This window comes from Trachurus trachurus (assembly GCF_905171665.1).
Source record: "Trachurus trachurus genome assembly, chromosome: 16".
In the NCBI taxonomy this organism is placed as follows: Eukaryota; Metazoa; Chordata; class Actinopteri; order Carangiformes; family Carangidae; genus Trachurus; species Trachurus trachurus.
The window spans coordinates 6593296-6615056 of record NC_139902.1 but is presented as its reverse complement, the minus strand read 5'-3'; the positions used below and the strand labels follow the sequence as shown (position 1 = coordinate 6615056).

General features: G+C 41.7%; 1 protein-coding gene across 4 annotated transcripts in view; it reads left to right on the top strand.

Moving 5' to 3' along the window:
• rgl2 (ral guanine nucleotide dissociation stimulator-like 2) overlaps positions 1–21761 on the top strand; it is a 43956-nt gene that overhangs the window by 8561 nt on the left and 13634 nt on the right. Inside the window, exons 1-10 of one of the 4 annotated variants that reach the window (XM_083990187.1) lie at positions 748–873; positions 3621–3668; positions 4032–4115; positions 4223–4389; positions 6562–6618; positions 8186–8382; positions 9199–9308; positions 9684–9899; positions 10953–11056; positions 12902–12986. In XM_083990187.1, the coding sequence (XP_083846313.1) occupies positions 772–873; positions 3621–3668; positions 4032–4115; positions 4223–4389; positions 6562–6618; positions 8186–8382; positions 9199–9308; positions 9684–9899; positions 10953–11056; positions 12902–12986 (1170 nt within the window). In that variant the 5' untranslated portion in view covers positions 748–771. Of the gene's footprint in view, positions 1–747; positions 874–3620; positions 3669–4031; positions 4125–4222; positions 4390–6561; positions 6619–8185; positions 8383–9198; positions 9309–9683; positions 9900–10952; positions 11057–12901; positions 12987–21761 lie in introns of those variants that run through there. The other 3 variants (XM_083990186.1, XM_083990185.1, XM_083990184.1) reach the window with 3 other exon arrangements.

The window sequence follows — 21761 nt, the reverse complement described above, 5'->3', positions numbered from 1 at the left end:
ATGGCTTCACTCTGTGATGTCATTAGCCCCTTAAATAAACACAGCTTGCTTCCTGGTTTAGTGGCTGTCTGAACATTTATTACCTCTCGTTACATGACCGCAGGAATCCCCCAGCTCGAGCACCGGGTCGGGGAAGTGAATGAAAATATACAGTACAAGGGGCTGTGGAGATTCTGCCTGTGCTCGGATGGCGGCCTTCCCTTCGCAGCTAAACTGTTGCTCAGCAGCGCTGCGTTACACAGGATACCTGGCAAACTGGTTTATCTGCATGGGAAGGTCATCTACAAAGCAAAAAGAGAGCAGGAGAGCGCTGAGAGGAGATTGAAAGAGAAGGGGGTATTGTTCTGGAAATAGCTTCAGGGCTTTGTCTCTCAGTGTGTGTGTGTGTATGTGTGCGTGTGCATGTGTATGTGCAGGCAAGTGCCCATACACGTGTCTACTGATGAGAGCCTTTATTTTTGTGTGCCTGTATGTGGGGTTTTCATGTGTTTATATGGGTTACTGTGTAAAAAGTGACTCACTGGAAATGAGTGTTGTCCTATCGACAGCCTATCCCTATCTGTGTGTCTGTGTGTGTGTGTGTGTATAATGGGTGTGGCATGGCTGGCGGGGGGGCAGGACTTAGCTCCTGCTTCAGGTGTGTCTTTGTCATCCATAGCCACAAGTCGTGAATACTCAAACAGTAAAGACCTAAACGCACAGGGAGAGGTCAACCGATAGAAAAACAAGAGGCCGTTAAGTCAAAAGAGAAAGAAGGAAAGAAAACAACAGATGAGAGAAAATGGGAAAAATGAAACAGCCATTTCTACCTTCGTCCTGAAAATTTCCAGGAAGCTTAGGGACTGCTACCTGCCTGGACTTGCTGTGGGAAAGGTAACTTGTTTTTGTCTGTGTGTGTGTGTGTGTATGTGTGTGTGTGTATGTGTATGAGCTTATTTCATGGGAGATAGAATCTGTGGCAGATTTACCTGGAAACAGCAGAGATTACACAGGCGGGCAGAATCTCAGGTCTGATAAACAGACTGTATTTTTTAGTGCAGTGGGCTCCTTTGTGAACGCTTCTCTTTGTGGAGCTCCTGCTTGGAGCGTTGACCTTCGTTCGAGTCCAGTCAAGGTAATTTGAAAGAGGCTAACAGAGGCTAACACATGCCTATTACAGTTAATTATACCACAGGTTGAACAGAGATGAAGTGCAGCCCCTGTCCACTTCACTTCTGCTCTGAGAATGGATATGTTTCTTGGCTCATTCTGTCAATTTGCATGTACTGTAGGAGAGCTGACAAGTCAGTCGATGCAAAATGAATGAAAATGAAAAGCTGATCATTAGTTTTTTGTTGTTTTTTTTGGGTGAAGCTGGGTCTAGAGGATATCAAGTTTTGGCGTATTTGTTTATAGAGTGTTCCTAAGGTGTTGTTATGTTTTATTTTTTTAGATCCAAACTGTTGACTCACAGCGAGTGTGTGAACCATCTCAAGTTGTCTGGGGATTTTACCAGACACCCAGGATGACTCCACTCTGCGTTTTACTCATGCATTTTTAATCATGGAAAAAGTCACAGTTACGAAATCGTCAGTGTCAGCGTGGAAAGCATGAAGCGATATTGATCAGTGTAGTACTTTAATGCACAATCTGTGATCTATAGTGGATGTAAACAATAAGGGCAGCAGCCTCACCCGCTGCCAATAACTCATGGCACAAGAATGGAAACAACAGTCACTGTCAAACTGGTTGACAGCTACTTTATTGTCAGAGCAGCCATTAGAGAGCATCTACGCCTAAATTATTCATGTTTTGTTTTGATGGTGTTCGAGATTTTTGTTTTGTCAGTGAAATGTGCCAGTGTCACTTCAGATGCTGATTTTTCATTTTTGACTGGAACTCTGCAGGTATGAATGTGTATAAGTCATTATCATGAATCAAAACAGTATAAAGAGACTCAGATCTTAAAGCAGATATCAGCTTCGCGGCCGTTTCGGCTAATGCTGCGTTTAAGGCAGGCTTTTGAAACCGTAAGTTACAGCTTCAAGTCACAACTACGACTTGGTAGCGTTCCAGGTAACCCGTAGCTCGTGTTTTTACCATCCTGTTGTCTGTGAAAGTTCCCTATAACGGCCACTCGTAACTTCCGACCCGTGAACTCGTACCAGATCGAACTGGTATGACTTCACAGGAAGGAAAAACACAAAGTACGAGTTTCTTTGAACGCACCATGAGTTAGCAGCCCCCGCCCTTGTCAGGCATCAATTGGTCCTCGTGCTACGTCACCACATTCACGCGCATCCCTTGGCTGCACACACAGCCCTTCATGCCGTTCTCTCTCCTCATTGGATAACACTTGTATCCCACAAGGAAAATTTTCTCCTCGGGTTACAGCAGAGCAGAGTGACGGAGAGACTCGTGTTTAGGCTGAAATACTTCATGTAAGTGATTGCTGACGGAAAATAGGACTATTTAGGACTTATATTAACAAAAACATTCCACTGATATCTGCTTTAATGCTGTATCATATTGAGTTCTATAGAGCAGAAATACTCAAGTAATGTACCTTAACTACTGCACTGGAGTAAATGTTCATTACCCTCCACCACTGCCCTTTACAGACACATTAAAAACCTCTAATATTTGCAGTTTTGTAGCAGCAAAGAATCAGCAGGCTCTTATCTCTGTGGCTGTGTGCTGACAGTATTCAAATGTCTCTGGGGCGCTGCTGTATGTCACTGTATTCTCTTCTTCTCTGTGAGTCATCATGTGCTGTCTGTTAACATCCCTCTGGCTGCAGAGTCTGCTGTCCAAGAGCTGTGTTCATAACGCTTTGCATGAACACTGGACATGCTTTTTAAAGTTTTTAAGAACGTTTATAATTAACCAACAAAACTTCCTCTCGTAGATTGCTTCATCAAGAGCTAAACCAAGTTGAGCAATAATCCTATTATCTCCGTCATATAAACCTGATTACTTGTTTGATCAGTAATTATTTAATATATTAAAAAAACATGTGGAATTTGGAGGATAATTAGAAAATCCTGTGTAGGTTGTTATGGCTTGTAAACGTTGATAATGTGTGGGTTGCATTGTTTTATTAGAATGTGTAACTAAACTTCAGACTGCTTGTTGCATCGTGTACACACAGCCTCAAGAGCCCTAAAAATGATATTATTTCATCTTGTATGCACAAGTTATTATCTTGTGGAGATCATATGTTGGAACAAGATAATAAATCTTGGCCTCAGGCCTCAGGTGGGTCCAGTTGCCCTCATAAAGCACTTAGATACATTTGCACGGAGAGTTGCAGGATTGCCTTTGAGACGCTCTAACAAAATTATGTCTAATACACAAATTAGAAGATATGTGTTTACAAGTGGCCACATTTCTTTGTTGTAAATTAAAGACTTGCTGTTTTTGTACTGTTTTTTTTGTCTTACTGTGTGACTCCTGATTAAAGTGCACGTGGAGTCTGATTTGGGGTTGGAATTAGTTTTCCTGCATATAAAAAGGGACCAGACTAGACTACACAAATTATGTAGTTTGTTGTTTTACTGCAGATTCACTTATTTCATATCACACCTTTTTCCAATAAGAAAAGTGCATTACTAATGTTTTTCTCTCCGTCTCCTCCTCAGGCAGAGCCCTCTCCGATGAAGACTACCTGGTACTGTCCTCTGGATCTGGTAAGGCCGAGTGTGTCGCACATTGCACTATGCATGCACACGAGACTGAGGCAGAGTGAATCAGAACCAGTAGAAAATAGGGTAACTGTGTCAGGGCGTCTGCTCACAGCTAAAACTGGATCGTCTGAGTTCCATGTACTGTAGCAGGCTAGAAATAAGTTCAAAGCAGCTTGATTTTATGCCTTTTTTAACACACATGGAACTGGTTACTTCTTAACCAATGTTTTTAATGAACTAGCCTCACAAATGTAAGTCTGTAAAGTCAGCAAAATGCTAATGATAGATATCGTAGCAGCTGGAATCAGCATCAGCACTGCAGCTTTTAAACTAGCAGTGTCTAAACTTGGGTTTTCTGCTCCACAGTCCACTGTGGTGGAGGAAGAGGAGGACGGAGTGATCTACACAGTGGTGGTCAAACAGCAGCATGCAGGCCCCACCGGTCCGCTGGTAAGACATGTATGTACAGTACGCCACTGAGCTCACTGACTGATGAAGCCTCACATTATGCAAAAAACATGAGCTTCCTCTCTCTTTTCCTTCCTGCCTCCCTCCAGTCAACAGGTTCTCGCTCCCAGTGTGTGAAAGCAGGGACAGAAGAGAAGCTGGTGCTCCACCTCCTCCACTCCTTTTCCATGGGAGACTCCTCTTTCATCACCATCTTCCTGTCCACCTACCGCTCCTTCACCTCCACACAGAGAGTGCTGGACATCCTCACTGACAGGTAGCAAAGAGTTTCAAGTCCTCTCTTAGCACAATGTTGGCATTGAAAGTAGTTTTTTGTCTTTTGTCAAGGAATTTGTTTTTTGGGAGAGTTTTAAAAAGGCAACGAGAGTAAACAAGTGGTAGCCTATGATAGCAGGTCCAGGTGCAGCGATGCACAGCAGCCACAGCAGCTGTCAGTTTCCTGTCTGGACGGGTTTGTGCAGTTTGAAGCGGTAATTAAAGCTCAGACTCATCCTGTCTAGTGGGAGTTTGGATGGAAGAGGAGACGATAAATGAACAGACACCAGCCCTGCTTTTGCTAAATTGGAGGCGCAAATCTCATATAACAAGACAAAGAGTCTGCAGCCATGCTACCTGCTCTGTGAGGCCATACCGTGTAAAGCACCATGCTGCTTTGAGCTAAATGCTTATTAAGAAACTCACACTGACAGCGCAACCACCATGCTGGTGTCTGGCAGGTATGATGTTCACTCACTAAGTTTAGTATGTTGCTATTAAGCGATAAACACAGATAAAAAATGTATAATAATAATAATCTGACGATGAAGAGTTTAAGGAGGATCAAAGCTTTTCAATTCATTACAACACCCAGTTTCCATTATAGTTTGGATATCATACTCAAGAGAGAGGATCACCAAAGTCATTAGGATACATTAGCCTATCTGGGGACCATGAACGTCAATAACAAATTTTACGCCAACATCCATAGATGTTAACAGATTAAACTGGCTCTAAAACTTTGACAAGTTGATGAAAGTTAGCCTACTGTATAGGCAGCCTGCTATACTGAATGGCTACAATAGGGCCTACTAAAGGCAGGTAAAGGACTAATCTAGGACCATCAAAGTAAACACCAGAACATGTTAATAAAAAAAAATTGTGTTTTTGAATTAGCCTACAAAAATGTACACAAAACTAAATCTATTGATTTAATCAAGGTAATAAGCTTTCATTTAGTTTCATTTAGTTTCTTCAATTCTACGTAAAGACACGTATCCATAATCTGGAGTTTGGTCATGGGACATCTGTATAGAGACTATTGATCAGAGAACTCCCATCAGCCTAATGTTAGCTTGGCCCACACAACCGTCGAGACTCTGAACAGTGTCACAGAGTTACTGGGCTTTGTCGACAACATTACGTTTTGTTTTGGCCTCTCGTCCAAACTGTTCCGTTGCACCGGAGGAGTTTCTAACACCGAGAACAGAAACTTAGGGAAACACTGCTGACCTAGTTTTCATTTTACCCGGGGTGACGATGACGCAGCTGTTAACAGTCGCTCCCCGATATGGATTAGCCCCAACAACAACAACAACAAGCTAGTAACGTTAAGTGACATGGCACATGGATGATGAAATAAAAGTGTCACTGACCTTGTTGTCTCTGCTAGCGGTGTCAGTTGTCCAGGTAATTCTGCATTTTATCGCCGCAGCGGCCTTTTCTCTTCCTCATTTGTCATAATTTCACAACTTGACGGCTCGCGCACGGTCAGTGTAACTAGTGATTGCCAAGGTACGTCTCAGGTGTGTATCTGAGCTAAAACGCTCGTGGACCCACAGCGCTTCCGTGTAAAAACGCCGTTTTAAAATGAAATTGTGCTACTGTGAATGTAGCCAGGTTTGCCATTTAGTGCTAAAATATTCATATGAGAGAGGGCAAAACTAATTTACATTTCCACGATACAAGCAGGTGTTAGTTAAGGATTGCACTTTGTCTCCAAATGAGTTTAAACAGCAGTATCTAGATTAATGGCGTCACTTAATTCAGAGACATTTCATGTGGCAGGTTGCACCTGTGTGGTGGTTTAAAATATCTGCAGCTTTGTGTTTTTCTGGGCAACATGAGTAAATAATCCTGGTTCATATAGAAAGTCTTTGTTGAATAATGGAGGCATTTATGAAACAGCTGTTTGGAAAGTTTTCCAGAGATGCAACACAAAACAGAGTCACCTTAGTGCACTTGCTTCCTGCCAGTATGCTTAGTAAACATTAGGACAGCTAAAAATAAAAATAAAAACATCTTTGGAAAAACAAGCCTTAAATACATTCAGCACAAAGCATAAGAATTATTTCTGCCACAGCAGATGCACATATTTTAAGCTGAGTGATCCTTTGAACTGGTGTTTTGTTTTTTGTTTCTTTTTTTATCTCCTTCACTTACTTTTTCACAGATTGGAGAATCCACCTGGGGACAGCGAGAGGAGCCAGACGAGACAATCTTTCAACAAGTGAGTATTTGAAAATGCTGTCTCTGTTGAAGTTTTAGTGTGTTGGTGTACAGCTGTGTGCCTCTAGAAAGTATTTAGCTTACGTTTTGGAGGGAATATCATTATTAACACTAATCAGGATTATTATTTTAACTGTTTTATCAAAGCAAAATTAATTGTTAACAGAAAACAAAATGAGTGAATGAGGACATAAGCTTTAGAAAAGATTTTTTTTATTTTATTTTTTACATAATCTGTGGAAATGTTAAACAGGAGGTTATGCTTTTACATTTTAAGTGGACGAGGAGGACAGTAACAAGCTATAAACAAAACATTGACACATGCTAACATATTACTATACAGCTGCCAGTTTTGGTCTCCACCAAGTCCCTGCTATGTTCACTAGTTAGTTGCTAACTTGTAATCTGTCGTTTTCACAGGAAGTAGCTGTTTATTGCTGTTATTGCTCAAGTTTAAGTTAGCAGCTGTTAGCAAAAACTGCTAAAACCAAAACATCAAAGGTGAAAGGCATTAGTGTGATGATAATTCTCTGTCTAAACCACTCATTTCAAATTACAGTCATTTCACCAATTAATATACAATGTTGAAGATTCATGAAGCTTTAAACTTTAGCAGAAAACATACATTTGTGTGATTTTACTACTTTTATGTTATGTGTAGGGACTACAGATGGAAATTAGCTGGGAGCTAAATCTGGTGCAACCATCTTTTCATTTTTTCCTTTAAATGATTAATGTAATTGCACATTATCCCTTATTAAACTAATAAATTAAACTAAACACAATTTATTAGTGTTTACTAGTGCCACTCAACTTTAATTAACTTACCGTACTGTACAGATTATTACCTCAGGCGATGCACAGCAGAAAGTGACCGAGCCTGTTTTACTGTAAAGAAGAGAGTGTGTGTTTAAGCCCTCACTGTTGTCTTACTGACAGGAAGCGTGTCTGGAAAGGTGGGGCAACACATCTAATAGCCCCACCAATGCTGCACTCCGTCTTTCTTTGAAGACATTTGTGGTGTTACTAACCCAGGCTTACTTTCTGATGGATGTGTATGTTTTTTTTTATTACTTTATGTAAGCAGGCCATCATTCAACATCTGTTAAAAGAACACAATCTCGATCCTTTTGTTTCCTCTAAATTATAGACCCGTCTCTAAGCTGCTTTTCTTTTCTAAACCCCTTGACAACTATGATTCCATGGCAACTTTTTAGACCTCTTGGAAAAAATATCAATATATTCAATCGATTCCAATCTACAACCGCTTGTTTATTTGCTCCCACTGGTGCAACTTGAACCAGGAATTAAACCAGAAACAGGTGCAGGCCTTATATAACACATCTCTTGATTGGCTCCCATCAAAATCAAGAACTGATGACCTGAACCACCCCCACATGCATTGTCCTTACCGGTCAGGTCTATCTATGTGCAGGTCTACAGTTAAAACAAGATTAAAAGGGTCTTTGCTGCTGTGGCTCCAAAATCAATGAAAATTGTGAATCAGAATAATTTCTTTAGTATTTTGCTGATCGTTCCTGTGTGTCTTTCTCTGCCTGCCCCCACAGAGCGGTGTGTACAGTGTTCAGCACATGGCTCACAGAGTATCCTGAAGACTTCAAGAGTTTGGGGGAGCCCTCCCGCCTGCTGCGTCTCGCTCCCCTGTTCCCCCAGGACTCCTCCTCTGCAGTCGACCTCCGCGCTCGCCTCCTCAGGATAGCCGAGGAGCTCAGCGAGAAAGCCCTGCTGCCAGATGCCCGTAAAGGTCTGTATTTTAAATGGGATTTAAATGACACACTGTTAAAGCCGTGATAAATGATGTTTTTGTGTGGAGTTCTACTTGTTTTATCACTATAAGTCACGAATGGATGCCGGGAAATTAACATTATTTTGTGGTGGTCTTTGCACGGATATGCATTGCCTCCAGAGGATGAATCCCATTTCTGGTTTGTCAAACAAAATCACTTATCCGGTGAAATATTTCAACATCTATTGGCGCAAGATTTGGAATTGACTCTCATGATTTTTAGGCAGTCAATTGCAGTGATTGCTACTATCTTGTGAAAGTCACTACACCCGACAACCATTTTCTGCAATTTAAAGCCCCTGTACAGACTTTTCATTTAAAGTGTTGATTTTGGCGGCCCCAGTGGACGAAAGCGGCGGAATGAAAACTGCATTTCCCACTGTCATGAAGACGTTTGTCTGGCTGGCGCGTGTAGATTTGTTTTGGAAACGTCGGAAAGAAGACGGAACTTGTTTTTTTGTTTTTTTTGCAGTGTAATGTATCTATTCCTTATATCGTTTCGTCAGTGGTCCGACCCGACCATGCCTTCCAGAGGTATAGAATTAGACTACTTAAAAAATAGCGTATCTTCACACTGATGGACTCATTTGCTGTTGTAGGTAACAGAGACACATCAGCAGAAACCAGAGACCTTTGCGTATCCAGTTAAAAGCTCCGTACAGGGGCTTTAAGGCAGAAGAGATTTTCGGAGCGTACAAACAAAAGTCTCTTTTTTTCCCAATCTGAACCATGTGATCAGCAGTTTAATGTTATCAAGATCCTCACCCTCTGCAGATCAGAGCGCTTTCACGAGTCCACCTCCTGACGCCTCCAAGTTTGAGCCCACTAGCATCCTGGGATTCCCTGCAGGACTCATTGCCGAACAGCTCACCAAGATAGAGACAGTGAGTCCACTTTTAAACTGAAAATGTTATTTTTTAAGGTAGAACGAAGCAAAAATATTGACCTGTGATGGTAAAATTGTATATATATTAGATTTACCAACATCATTTGGTGCAGTTGTACCTGCTTTGATGACTATGTAGGTTTGTTCAGGTACTGCTGTCTGTATTTTTAACTGAAGAACTTCCATATTGTCTTTTTGGCTGTTTTATTCACTGATAAAACACAAGATTCATGTATTATGTTTAAAGCCATAGCTAAAACTAGCAACAGTGTTTAGAATACAAATACAGTAAATAGTACTTACACTAAGATCAGCCACCACAGCTGCATACAAACAGAAAGGTACCACCCACAAGGATGTTGTCACATTTCAGGAGCTGTTTGTCCGCCTGGTCCCGTACCACTGCCTCGGCTCACTGTGGTCTCAGAGGGATAAGAAAGGGAGGGAAGGTGTTTGCTGGTCCGTCCGGGCCACCATACGTCAGTTCAACAAGTTGGCCAATGCCGTGCTAGCTTCCTGCCTTGGCCCCACAAACCTGCGCAGCCAGCAGAGAGCTCGTCTGCTGGAGAAATGGATCAGCGTGGCCGAGGTCAGTACAAAGAAATCGCAAGGTCACAGCTTTGACGGTTTTGCCGGATTTGATGCCACAAACAGAGATTTTTACAGTCTGGAAATGGAAAATAGGGTTCATTCTGAATTAAAAACAGTTTGTCAGTTGGGGTTTCAAGTCTTCCAAAAGCCTCCACTGTGCATTTTCCTACCATAAACCCCCATAATCCCCTAACCATAATCCTATTCTCAGCTCTGACTGTGCACATAGCATCACAAAGTCACAGTGTGCTTGGCTGGCTTCCTCTGTGACTACTAATAATTTCACTTCAATCGATACAAGAAAAACAAATGAATGACATTTTGATTACTTGAGTGTATTTGGTGGTGAACCAAGGTTTCTTCAAGATTAAAGGAGAGATTGTTCAAAATCAGCATTTTTTTTTTTAAACTGCAGATGTACATACAGTTCCAGTGCGCCCTTAGGTAACTGAAGAGGAAATGTACAGTAATGTGCTGAGTCTGAATATCAGCTGTACGACCACAAGGCAAACAGTGAAAGTTTAAATCTGCTTAAGAAACGACAGTATTATACAAGAGGAAATGTGGATTAGCCGAGGTCGGAAACAGTGCGTGCTATAGTTATTGTGCACAATAATCAGCTTCTTTTATAATTGGGAGGCGCATGCAGCAAAGACAGAATCTGCCCCTGTCCTAGGATGTTTGTTATAGTCACATGAGCACTTTCATTCCTTTCTGAGCCTCTCTCTGTCTCTGAATACACACAGCTTTGCACATTTATTCCTTTAGAAAGCTGCACAAAAACACACACTCACACACATACTCCAACATCCTCTTTGGCAAAGAGAGATATCACTGGTTTTCTGCCAAAACGCGGTCCCAGGCTCACCCCAGGTTTCACTTTGGACAAACCTCTTTAGCAGAATACATTATTCAGCACATCAGGCTGACACTGTAACTTAACACCAACCAGCCCCACCCCCCACGGGGCTTCTCAGTTACAGTGTGAGTATGTGTACGAATGTGTGTGCGTGTGTGCATGCAAATGACTGTATTCATCTGTGTTCAACAGGAGTGCAGAGCCAGAAAGAACTTCTCCTCACTGTACGCCATCGTGTCCGCCCTGCAGTGTAACCCCATCCACCGACTGAGGAAGACGTGGCAGGACACTGACAGGTCTGTGGCTGAACTGCTCACACTATGAGGAATATTAAAACACTAAACTAACACTACTAAGAGTAATAAACATCCAGAGAGTCAAGGGTTTATGGCTGATACATAGACAGGAAATAAATTGCAGTTCCAAATGTTTTACATCAGAATAGTCAAATACATTGCAGAGAGATCCTTGATAAACAGGTATAATTAGTGGGTAACACTTTAATTAAAGTTCTCATCATAAGAGTGACATGACACTGTCATAAGAGTGACATGTCACAGTCATGAACATGTCATAAACATTATGTCAATGTCATAACACCCGGGTTTGTAGGGTTAGGGTTAGGGTTAACTGAATGACACTTAATAACAACGTTATGACTTTGACATAATGTTTATGACATGTTCATTACTCTTATGACAGTGTCATGTCACTCTTATGATGAGACCCTCAAGTAAAGTGTTACCAATTAAAATGCCAAATTATACACAACTAATATAAAAAAAACTAAACACTGACAATAGAGACTAAAGATAGGATACTAACATTAACTGAGTATACACTCTGCAACAATTGGAACATAATATACATTCATACATGACAAGTAAATCTAGCTAAATTCTACAAAGGTTAAAAAAAAAAGTCACACTAATAATAATTATAGTCATGATAAAGTTAATTACATTAAAACAGCACAGTTAATTACATTAAAACAGCACATTTCAAAACAAGTGTTGTTTATGGAGAAAAGATTAATACTAATACATTCCAAAATATAAATTATAAAACTAGATACATTTATATGATAGAAAGGCTGAAACTAATAAAAGATATTAATCTATACATGATATATTTTTTAAACATAATATTATGAATATACTGCCTTAGGTTCAAAAGAAAAACATAGAAGTTTGGACTGGAAAAGTGATTTAGTCTCCCATATAGAAAAATAAAAGTGTATAAGAAATGTCAAAAGTCTGTTGTGTAGCTGTAGATCAGTTATGTGCAACAATTCTCTCCATAACTCAGTGTTAAGTAGTTGTATTGTTTTGTACCTTGAACCTAGATATGTAATTTAGATGGTATTGTAATAACTAATCAAGGACTTTTATCGACCTCTGCTGGTGACCATGGAACTGCAGCTGTGTCGTCTCAGGTGTCTGTCACAGATTACAGTGGGCTGAAACTGACACTAACAATGATTTAGAATTTTCATAGTGAGAGACCTTTCTCACGGTCTCGTGACTTTTTTTGGGAAGAGTTTGTTATTGTGTGCACTGGCTGAGGCACAGCAATTGTAAACAGACCTGAGTCATTAATGTGTGTTTTATTAGTTCCGTCAGTGTTTCCTGAGGGGAAAAATATAAAAGACATGAGAAAGATTTTTCCAACATTCAGCAAGTCTTTGTCAGTCTTTGTCATTTTTTTAAATGTTTTTTTTTTATATGCTTTAGGAGACTCTTGATGGTGTGTGGCAAATTCAGCAGCTTTCTTTTAATCCTACATCCTTTAACCTACTTATCTGTTTATAAAAAAAAAGTATACTGCACTGTATTGCAAACAAGTGTCCTGTGAAATAAGTGGTTTGGGAGTTTCAAGAGATTTATGAGTACCACACTACTTCCTCATGTGATATTATGAATTATATTTGATGCTAGGAAGCTAATATATTTAGTTACATATTTGAATTACATATTGACTAAGAGAACATACGGTAAAGATGTGTATCAGCTGTAAATGTGACAAGTGATGAGGGCTAGAAGGACAGTTTCTTTCTTCCCTTCAACTACATAGCTAACTGTTCACTCACACCCAGAAATGAGCATTTTCTTTTTCAACTAATGAGTTTGTTTTTTTCACAGAGAGGCAATGAGGAGATATGAGGAACTGTCAGAAATATTCTCAGAGAAGGACAACTACTCACAGAGCAGAGAGCTCCTCAAGGAGGTAAGTTGTCAAGCTAAAGGAGTGGACTTGATGGACGTAGTGGAAATTTTTACAATGGGCTGAGGTAAAAACAGGACGTCAGACTCTGTACATCTCCTATTTACTGTGTGAACAGAGCAGGTTCAGTGAGAAACCTGATCGCTTATTGCAGGCACAGGCTGGATCATGACACAGCATGTTTGTTTTTTAAACTTGAAAATGAAAACTCCAAAGCTGTTTTTTTTTTTTTCATCATCATGTCATTTGACCACTTGTGTGCAGCCTGACAAAACTGACCGGTAACCCGAGAGCTGGAAAGCAGCCATTGATAGCTCCCACTCTCTCGCTCTCAGGGTTGTAGTGTTGGAGTGGCTTGTTGCTTTGGAGTCGGGTTTTCATAAACACGTTTGATGTCTTGGACTTGTTCCAGGGCTATAGTCACTCAGATTCATGTTGCTCTTGGCTGCTGTTCGATGCCTTCACAGTTTATCGTTTTACCGCCTCACTAAAAACTCTGCAAAGATGTTGTTACCATCACTACAAACAGTTGTTGTTGTGGTGGGTGGATTCACACCTCTGTGTACAATTTGTAACAGTACACTGTGAATACCTACTTTAAACTCATAAAGAAATCACTGTTTACTGTGTTTACTGCTCACAGGGCCTGGTTTTGAATTTGCTCTCCTGTAGCATGTCAACATATTAGGACCTGAATTAGGAAACTACAGTCTCATGTACGAGCTTCCATTAGTAAAACAGTGTCAAATACTCTGTCCGCCTCAGTTGATTGTTTCAACATCACCAGAGGCAGGATATTACTGAACAGAACTAACAGACAGACGTGCTGGGAGCTCTGTGGCTGCACTTGAGAACTCATGAGAACGCATTGAGCTACATGCTAACATCAGCCTGCTAGTGCTAGCATGCTCACAATGACATTGAGAAGGTGTTGATGACGATGGTTATGTTTTTTTTTACCACTGTACTCATCTTAGTTTAGTGTGTTAGCATGCTAACACAGGCTGCCAGGCTGTGGTCAAAAAGTCAGAGTCATTCTCTCGCTCCTGTCTAACACAGGGCAACATACAAAAAAACTTGCACATTCACATTCACATCTACGGGCAATTCATGGTTGCCAATCAACCTAGTATGCATGTCTTTGGACTGTGGGCAGAAACTGTAAAACCCATGCAGGCAGAGAGAGAACATGCACACTCCCCAAAGAAAGGCCCTAGGCCTGGAACCCAGAGCAGACATGAAAACAGGTCATGGGTGAAAAAGGTGAGAAGGATCCGACCCCTCTAGGGAGGTTCGGAGGCACACTCCCCCGTAAGAAAATTTTGAATATTTCATTTGAAAGCATTAATCTGATGCATTTTGAGAAGAAATTCAAGCAGTACTACAAGACAGCATGAGTTTATAATAAAGTAGGGTCACATTATGCTATATAACGTTATTAGTGTTGTCACGATACCAACATTTTGGTACCGGTATCGGTACCAACATGTTTTTTGATAATTTTCCAAATACAAAGAGAACACAAAAAATGTAATTGACTTTATTTTAATAGAAAATCTTAGAACTATTATACATCAGTAAATAATCAATCACTGCTGCTGCAGGATTAAAATTGATATTTCCATCGATATTAATCTGAACTCTTCCTAAATTAAAACATTAGTGGTCTGTTTAAAAATGAATATCAACTTGTTTTCTTTGCATTATTTGCGGTCTGAAAACACTGCATCTTTATTTGTTATTTTGACCAGTTGTAATTTTTGGGAGAAATTGTTATCAGTAGTTTATAAAATGAAACACAAACGATCATTTTACTCAAACACACACCTATTGTTTCCCGTACGTAGACCAATGTGTGGTGCACTCTTTTATATACAGTCTATGGTGGTGCAGCACCACAGAATCAAGACCAAGCCACAAATTGACTCTGCTTTTTTTTTTTTTCATCAACGCAATATCGTTCCGTTAATTCATCTCTGCATAGCGCTCTTTTTCTGTTCACTCACACAGAGAGAAAGAGAGAGAGAGAAGCACGCATGCATGCTAGTAAAAACGAAACTTATCAACCAGCAGTGTTTGCATTAATTAACGAGTCTGTGGCGGCCCCTCTCTCTCTAGCGCGCCGGTGCACACACACAAACGCAGGCACATGGACAGGTCGCGCTGTAACGGCTCAAATTACAATGCGGCGACTTGCACAGTACAATTCAATCACAACCCAATCAGGTGCTCTCGCGCTTGTGGGTGTTTTCATCTTCTTCTACTTTTTTTCTCTTCTCAATTCAAGGCTCTCGTAATCTATACCTCCAAATCCCGATCACATGCCACTTAACCCCCCCCCCCCCCCTCAAAAATATTTTCTCATCGGATCTGCACGATTCACGTAGGTCATCTATTTTGGTTTCAAAACGGCGAATTTCGCAGAAAGGTGAGTGATTTTCATGCCTGCAGAGGTAACATTGCTAACCCACTGCCCCCCCCCCCCCCCCATAGAAAACCTTGAGAGGGTGATGTCATCATAAAGTGCCATCACCTTATGATGTCATCATTAAAGGTCATTCATCACATTATGCATTATGATGTCATCATCACTATCATATCACTGTATGGTGTCATCACCATCATAAAGGGATATGATGACATCACAGATGAAAAGTTCAAGGAATCAGAAATTCTAGAACACTGTACAGTATGTCAGACACTTCGGTCTTATTAGTTGATATTTGTTTGCGTGCACAATAGAGAGAGGATACGTTGTTTAGTTGACTTTCTGAGTGCATTATTGACAACTTGTTGAACAAATATCAGAACTGCGAGACACTGGCTAAGGATAAGATCTCTAGCATGGCTCTCATTAAGCTGCGAGAGAGAAGAAAGAGGAGATATGCTGAAATTTCTCAGGTGTGCAGAGAGCACTTGGGCTGCGCCTCTCCAGAGCGGAAAAGGAGAAAGGTCTTTCAAAAAAGTTCTCTGCTGAAAAGACCCTACAAAGCCATCCGTGGACAGACCCCCTCTCCACCACGTAAGAGGATGAGGATGTCCACAGTAGATGAGCAACAGGGAACCAGCTACAAGGAGACGACAAGCAAAGACTGGACAAGAAGATCTTTGAGGAAAAGACCCTACAGTGCCATCCATGGACAGACCCCCTCTCCACCACGTAAGACGATGAGGATGTCCACGGATGTAGATGAGCAACAGGGAACCAGCTACAAGGAGACGACGAGCAAAGACGGGACAAGAAGATCTTTGAGGAAAAGACCCTACAGTGCCATCCGTGGACAGACCCCCTCTCCACCACGTAAGAGGATGAGGATGTCCACGGATGTAGATGAGCAACAGGAAACCAGCTACAAGGAGACGACGAGCAAAGACTGGCCAAGAAGATCTTTGAGGAAAAGACCCTACAGTGCCATCCGTGGACAGACTCCCTCTCCACCACGTAAGAGGATGAGGATGTCCACGGAAGTAGATGAGCAACAGGGAACCAGCTACAAGGAAACAATGAGCAAAGAATGGACAAGAAGATCTTTGAGGAAAAGACCTTATGCAGACATCTGTGGAGGGACCAGCTCTCCACCAAGGAAACGAATAAGGTTCAGTACAAGCCCTGGATCCTCTCCAGAGAAGACAGAGACAAAGATGCACTGTGGGGCGATATCTCCAGTGAGACGGTCCACCAGTAGTGAAACTCCCAAAAACATCCCAATGCCAGAGACAGAGACATGCTGTGGAGCAATATCTCCGGTGAGACGGCCCACCAGCAGTGAAACTCCTGAGAACATACCAATGCCAAAGACAGAGACAAAGACGCAAAGTAGGGCGATATCTCCAGTGCGGTGGCCCACCAGCAGTGAAACTCCTGAGAACATACACACAGAGACAAAGACAAAGACACGCTGTGGAGCAATATCTCCAGTGAGATGGCCCACCAGCAATGAAACTATTGAGAACATACCAATGCCAAAGACAGAGACAAAGACAAAGACACGAAGTAGGGCGATATCTCCAGTGAGGTGGCCCACCAGCAGTGAAACTCTTGAGGACATACCAATGCCAAAGCCAAAGACAAAGACACAATGTAGGGTGATATCGCTAGTGAGATGTCCCACCAGCAGTGAAACTCCAATGCCAAAGACAAAGAAAAAGACAAAGACACGATGTAGGGCGATATCTCCAGTGAGATGGCAATGATGGTTGGACTGCATGATATAGAGGGTATGCACATGACGTCACGGTACTCGGAAGTCACTGTGGAACGTCCACTGAGTGGCAAAAAGACGAGTGGCAGAGCCGCCAAAGTTTAAAAACGAGCAGGTAACGAAGCGATTTTCTCCGAGCCCACACAAGTCTGACATGTCTAGCTTTGCCAGCATGTAAAGCATGCATGACATAACAGAGCTGCTAAAAATCTTGAGGATACGTCTTACTTTGACTGAGTTACATTTAAGAACCTGTTCTCAATGACGGAAAGTAAATTCACTGGAGCGGTCATTTTTTTCGATCGATCAGCTGTGTTTACAGTTTCAGGTGTCATAGTTATGATGTTTAGACAGATAAATTAGTCCTCTAACACATCCTACAGTTTGACTGGTCAGAGTTTTTCAGAATAAAAGCAGCTCGTGTTTTAGTGTCGGGAGTCACTGTCAGGACGACAGTAACAGCTGTAATCTCGTCCCTCTGCAACATAACAGTGAGTGAGCCTGTCAGTCACTCTGCAGGTGCTGCGGTCACACTGTGTGTTACAGGAAGTGTGGAGCAGACGGTTTTGGGGAGCTGGTTGTCGATTCCTTTTGACATCAATTTGTTTTCATATAAGATATTTTATCCAGTTTATGCTATCCGCCAGCATGTTGAGGGACGCTTGTTTTGCCATTCAGTCCGATCGAACGGGGCGTTGCCGAGGGCAACGTGACGTAAACGCATACCCTCTATTGACATGATCCAACACCCCCTCCTCATGTTTCACAACAAGAGTCTGTTTCTGCCTGATGGAGTCCACTTGACCCCGGAAGGAAACTCTATCTATATCTATCTATCTATCTATCTATCTATCTATCTATCTATCTATCTATCTATCTATCTATCTATCTATCTATCTATCTATCTATCTATCTGTCATGTGCAAAATAAAACAAAACAAAACAAATAAATGTATATACTTAATTATTTTGTAACATATAAACAATTTATAATATTAATATATTTTCTCACATAACATAAATAGAAATATAAAATAGAAGAAGTAGGCTATGTGTTAAATAGTTGAGTGCACCTTTTTCTTAACGTCAAAAACACAAGCCGGTTTTGCTCCTCCGGTGGAATTGTATGTTTCCATGGTTTCAGTAGTCACAGAAAATGCATGGATTTTTTTTTTTCATTAATCTGTAAAAAGCATTAATCATCATGCCAGTTTTAATTAAGCAATATCACACAAGTGGTAGTGCTGTTGCGCTACTTTATATCAGCACTGGTGTGATTATCTGTGATTATTTACAACCAAATCACACCAGCACGACACGACCTCGAGTGTGATATTGCTTTTAGAGAACAGTTCTATGAGCGCATTTTATTAGTTAACAGTAAGCTACAAGAGATTGTGATTTGTTTGTTTATTTCATTTATTTGGCTCCGCCAACACAAATAGTTCCGCAACTGGAAGGGAGACAAGGCTGTTGCCAGGCAACATAAACATTTCCTACTAGCTTACTACTACATAGTGTGGTCCCTTTTCCACCGAGCTGCTTCCAGTTCTGGTTCAGAGCCAGTGCCTGATTAGCACCGGAGCAACTGGACCAGCGTGAAGATACAGAGACGCCATCAATACCGTATTAAATTTGTTTATCTGCTATGTAATCAATATTTACACAGTTGAAGCTAAGTAGCTTACTTGGCTAACAACAGCTAACGCTCACATCAAAACATCGCCGTCAAAACGTAGTTGCTGCGTTTTTTTTTTTCCAGCTGGGTTTAGGCTGAGAATTAATTAATTAATGATCCAACTTTTTCCGAACGTCAAAAACGTAAGCCGGTTTTGCTCTTCCGGTGGAATTTTATGTTTACGTTACCATGGTTTCGGTAGTCACGGTAAATGCATGGATTTTTTTTTCAATGAAAATCTGTAATCTGTAAATCACACCAGCTTTTGATATCACACAAATTGACATCCGTGTTAAAAGCCAGCGTTAATAGATCCATGCGTTTACCGCAACTATGACAACGACTGAAAACGATGGAAACGTAAACGTACAATTCCACCAGAAATGCAAAACCGGCTTCTGGTTTTGACCATAGATTACGTTCAGAAACTGATGGATAACAGCACTGGGACTTTTTACAGACATCTGCTGTACAGGCTTTCAGGAGCTAAGTCAGAGCCACGTACAGGAGCTGCCCCATCTCTCTGCTGCAGTTATAAACGGACCTGAAAATTTAAACCCAGACCTGACGTGGTCCGTCTAATTAGGCTTAATTCTCAGCCTAAACCCAGAAATTGCCGCGGCAACTACGCTTTGACAGCAATGTTTTGATAGGAGTGTTAGCCAAGTAGCTCAGCTATTTGCTGCAACTTATATTGATTACATAGTGATAAACCAATTTAATACGGTATCGTCTCTGTATATCTCCACACTGGTTTTTGTGGCTCCGGTGCATAGACTGTATAAGCTCCGGTGCTAATCACTGGCTCCGAACCGGCACTGGAACCAGCTCGGTGGAAAAGGGGCTGTCAGTGCCCGATCCGTACCCGGAACAAGATCCGTTCCAGACGCTTCTGCGCATGCGCCAGCAATGCTAACTGCTAGCTTAGCGATAGAGCAGCTAAAAGTCCGCTGTAGCACTGTTAAAACGTCACTTTATTCATTTTAAATATTTTTTTTATGCAAGAAAGTCACAGTTTAGAGTCTTATCTGTGGTCAGTTTATCCAACTGACGTCTGTTTGGAAGTTTGCTCCGACGTTTTGGGAGAAGTGCAGAGCTACCTGGGAGCAGTCACCGGGAGCTCGCTGCTCGGCTCATCTCAGAGGCAGCAGCCGGCCGGCTGAGGTGATCGACCGGTCAGTTTACGTCGTTATGCCGGTGGAGAAAGCGAGCAGATTAATTAATGGTCTCATTGATTAGTTTGTGTAAATGAAAGGTGAAGCTTCAGGTGTGTGCTGGTCAGAGGAGCAGCGCTGACTTGGCGTTGTCTGCAGAAATCACCACATTTACATCAATGTTTTACAATTAACTGGTCGGTCTACATTAAATTTAATTTAATCAGAAATAGAACAGAGGGAAATTCGTTGCGACGTGCTTGTGTTTTTCACAAAGAACGTCTCTGTTTTCATGCATATCCGCGGTGTCTGCCGTAAACTTTAAGATGGGGGGAAGTACGCATGTCAGGCTGTCAACAGACTTGCTGGGGCCCAGGGACAAGACACCATCATAGGGCCCCCCCCCCTATATATGTGAATGTAAAGTAAAATAAATTGGGGCCCCCATGGTCCTGAGGCCCGGGGACAGCATACCCGGTTGCCCCCCCCTGTCAACGGGCCTGCCATGTGCATGCGCAGAAGCGTCTAGAACGGATCGTGTTCCGGGTACGGATCGGGCACTAGGGGCCACTAGTAGCAAGCTAGTAGGAAATGTTTATGTGTTGCCTGGCAACAGCCTTGTCTCCCTTGCAGTTGCGGAACTATTTGTTTTGGTGGAGCCAAATACATGATTGAATAAACAAACAAATCACAATCTCTTGTATTACTGTTGACTAATAAAATGCGCTTGTGGAACTGTTGTATAAAAGCATATCACACTCGGGTTCGTGCTCCTGGTATCAGCATTGTGTGATTACTGCGGTACTACTCTGTTTGCGGCCTTGTGCCTACGACCGAATCACACCAGTGCTGATATACAGTAGCCTACAACAGCACTCCCTCTCGTGTGATATTGCTTAATTGGATGGACCACGTCAGGTCCGGGTTTTAATTTTCAGGTCCATTTATAACTCTAGTAGGCAGCAGAGAGATGATAGGCAGCTCCTGTAGCCCCTTAGCTCCTGAACGCCTGTAGCAGAGTGATAATGACTGTAAAAAGTCCTAGGGCTATACTGCATCAGCACTTCAGTCGTTGTCATAGTTGCGGTAAACGCATTAACACTGGCTTTTAACATGGATGTCCATTTGATATCCATTTTTAAAGGGACTAACGAGGAGTTTTGGAAAGCGAAGTGTTTTCACTTGACATTTCCCATGAGCCTCCGTGCGCACTGTGAAATTCTTGGGCCGGCGCAAGACGGACGAAACATTTGCCAAGAATGTTTTCATTCATTTCCACCACTAATAATAATAACAAAATAACTATAAAGACAAAACAATATATTTATCGAAAATGGACCCATTAACAAGTGGGTAACACTTTTTCAGGACTTTTTTATAACCAAATACAAACTCCTCGTTGTCACTTTAAAAGCTGGTGTGATGATCCATGTGTAAAGTAAACATAAAATTCCACTGGAAGAGCAAAACCGGCTTACGTTTTTGATGTTCAGAAAAAGGTGAAGAAGCGGAAGTGAAGCTCGTCATGGGACCTCAATTCGGAAAAAATCTCCATGTAAAGGCCCTTTCACACTGCGGACGTAACGAATTAACGGCACGAAATTCGCATCAAAACCATTCACACCAGCGGCGACACGAAAGTTTCGCTTTGCGACGGGTGGTTCTTTGCCTCCACGTCATGGGTTCAATCTGTTAATTATCCCTCACGTATGCCACTGTTGTCTTGTTACCAACTTAACTCAAC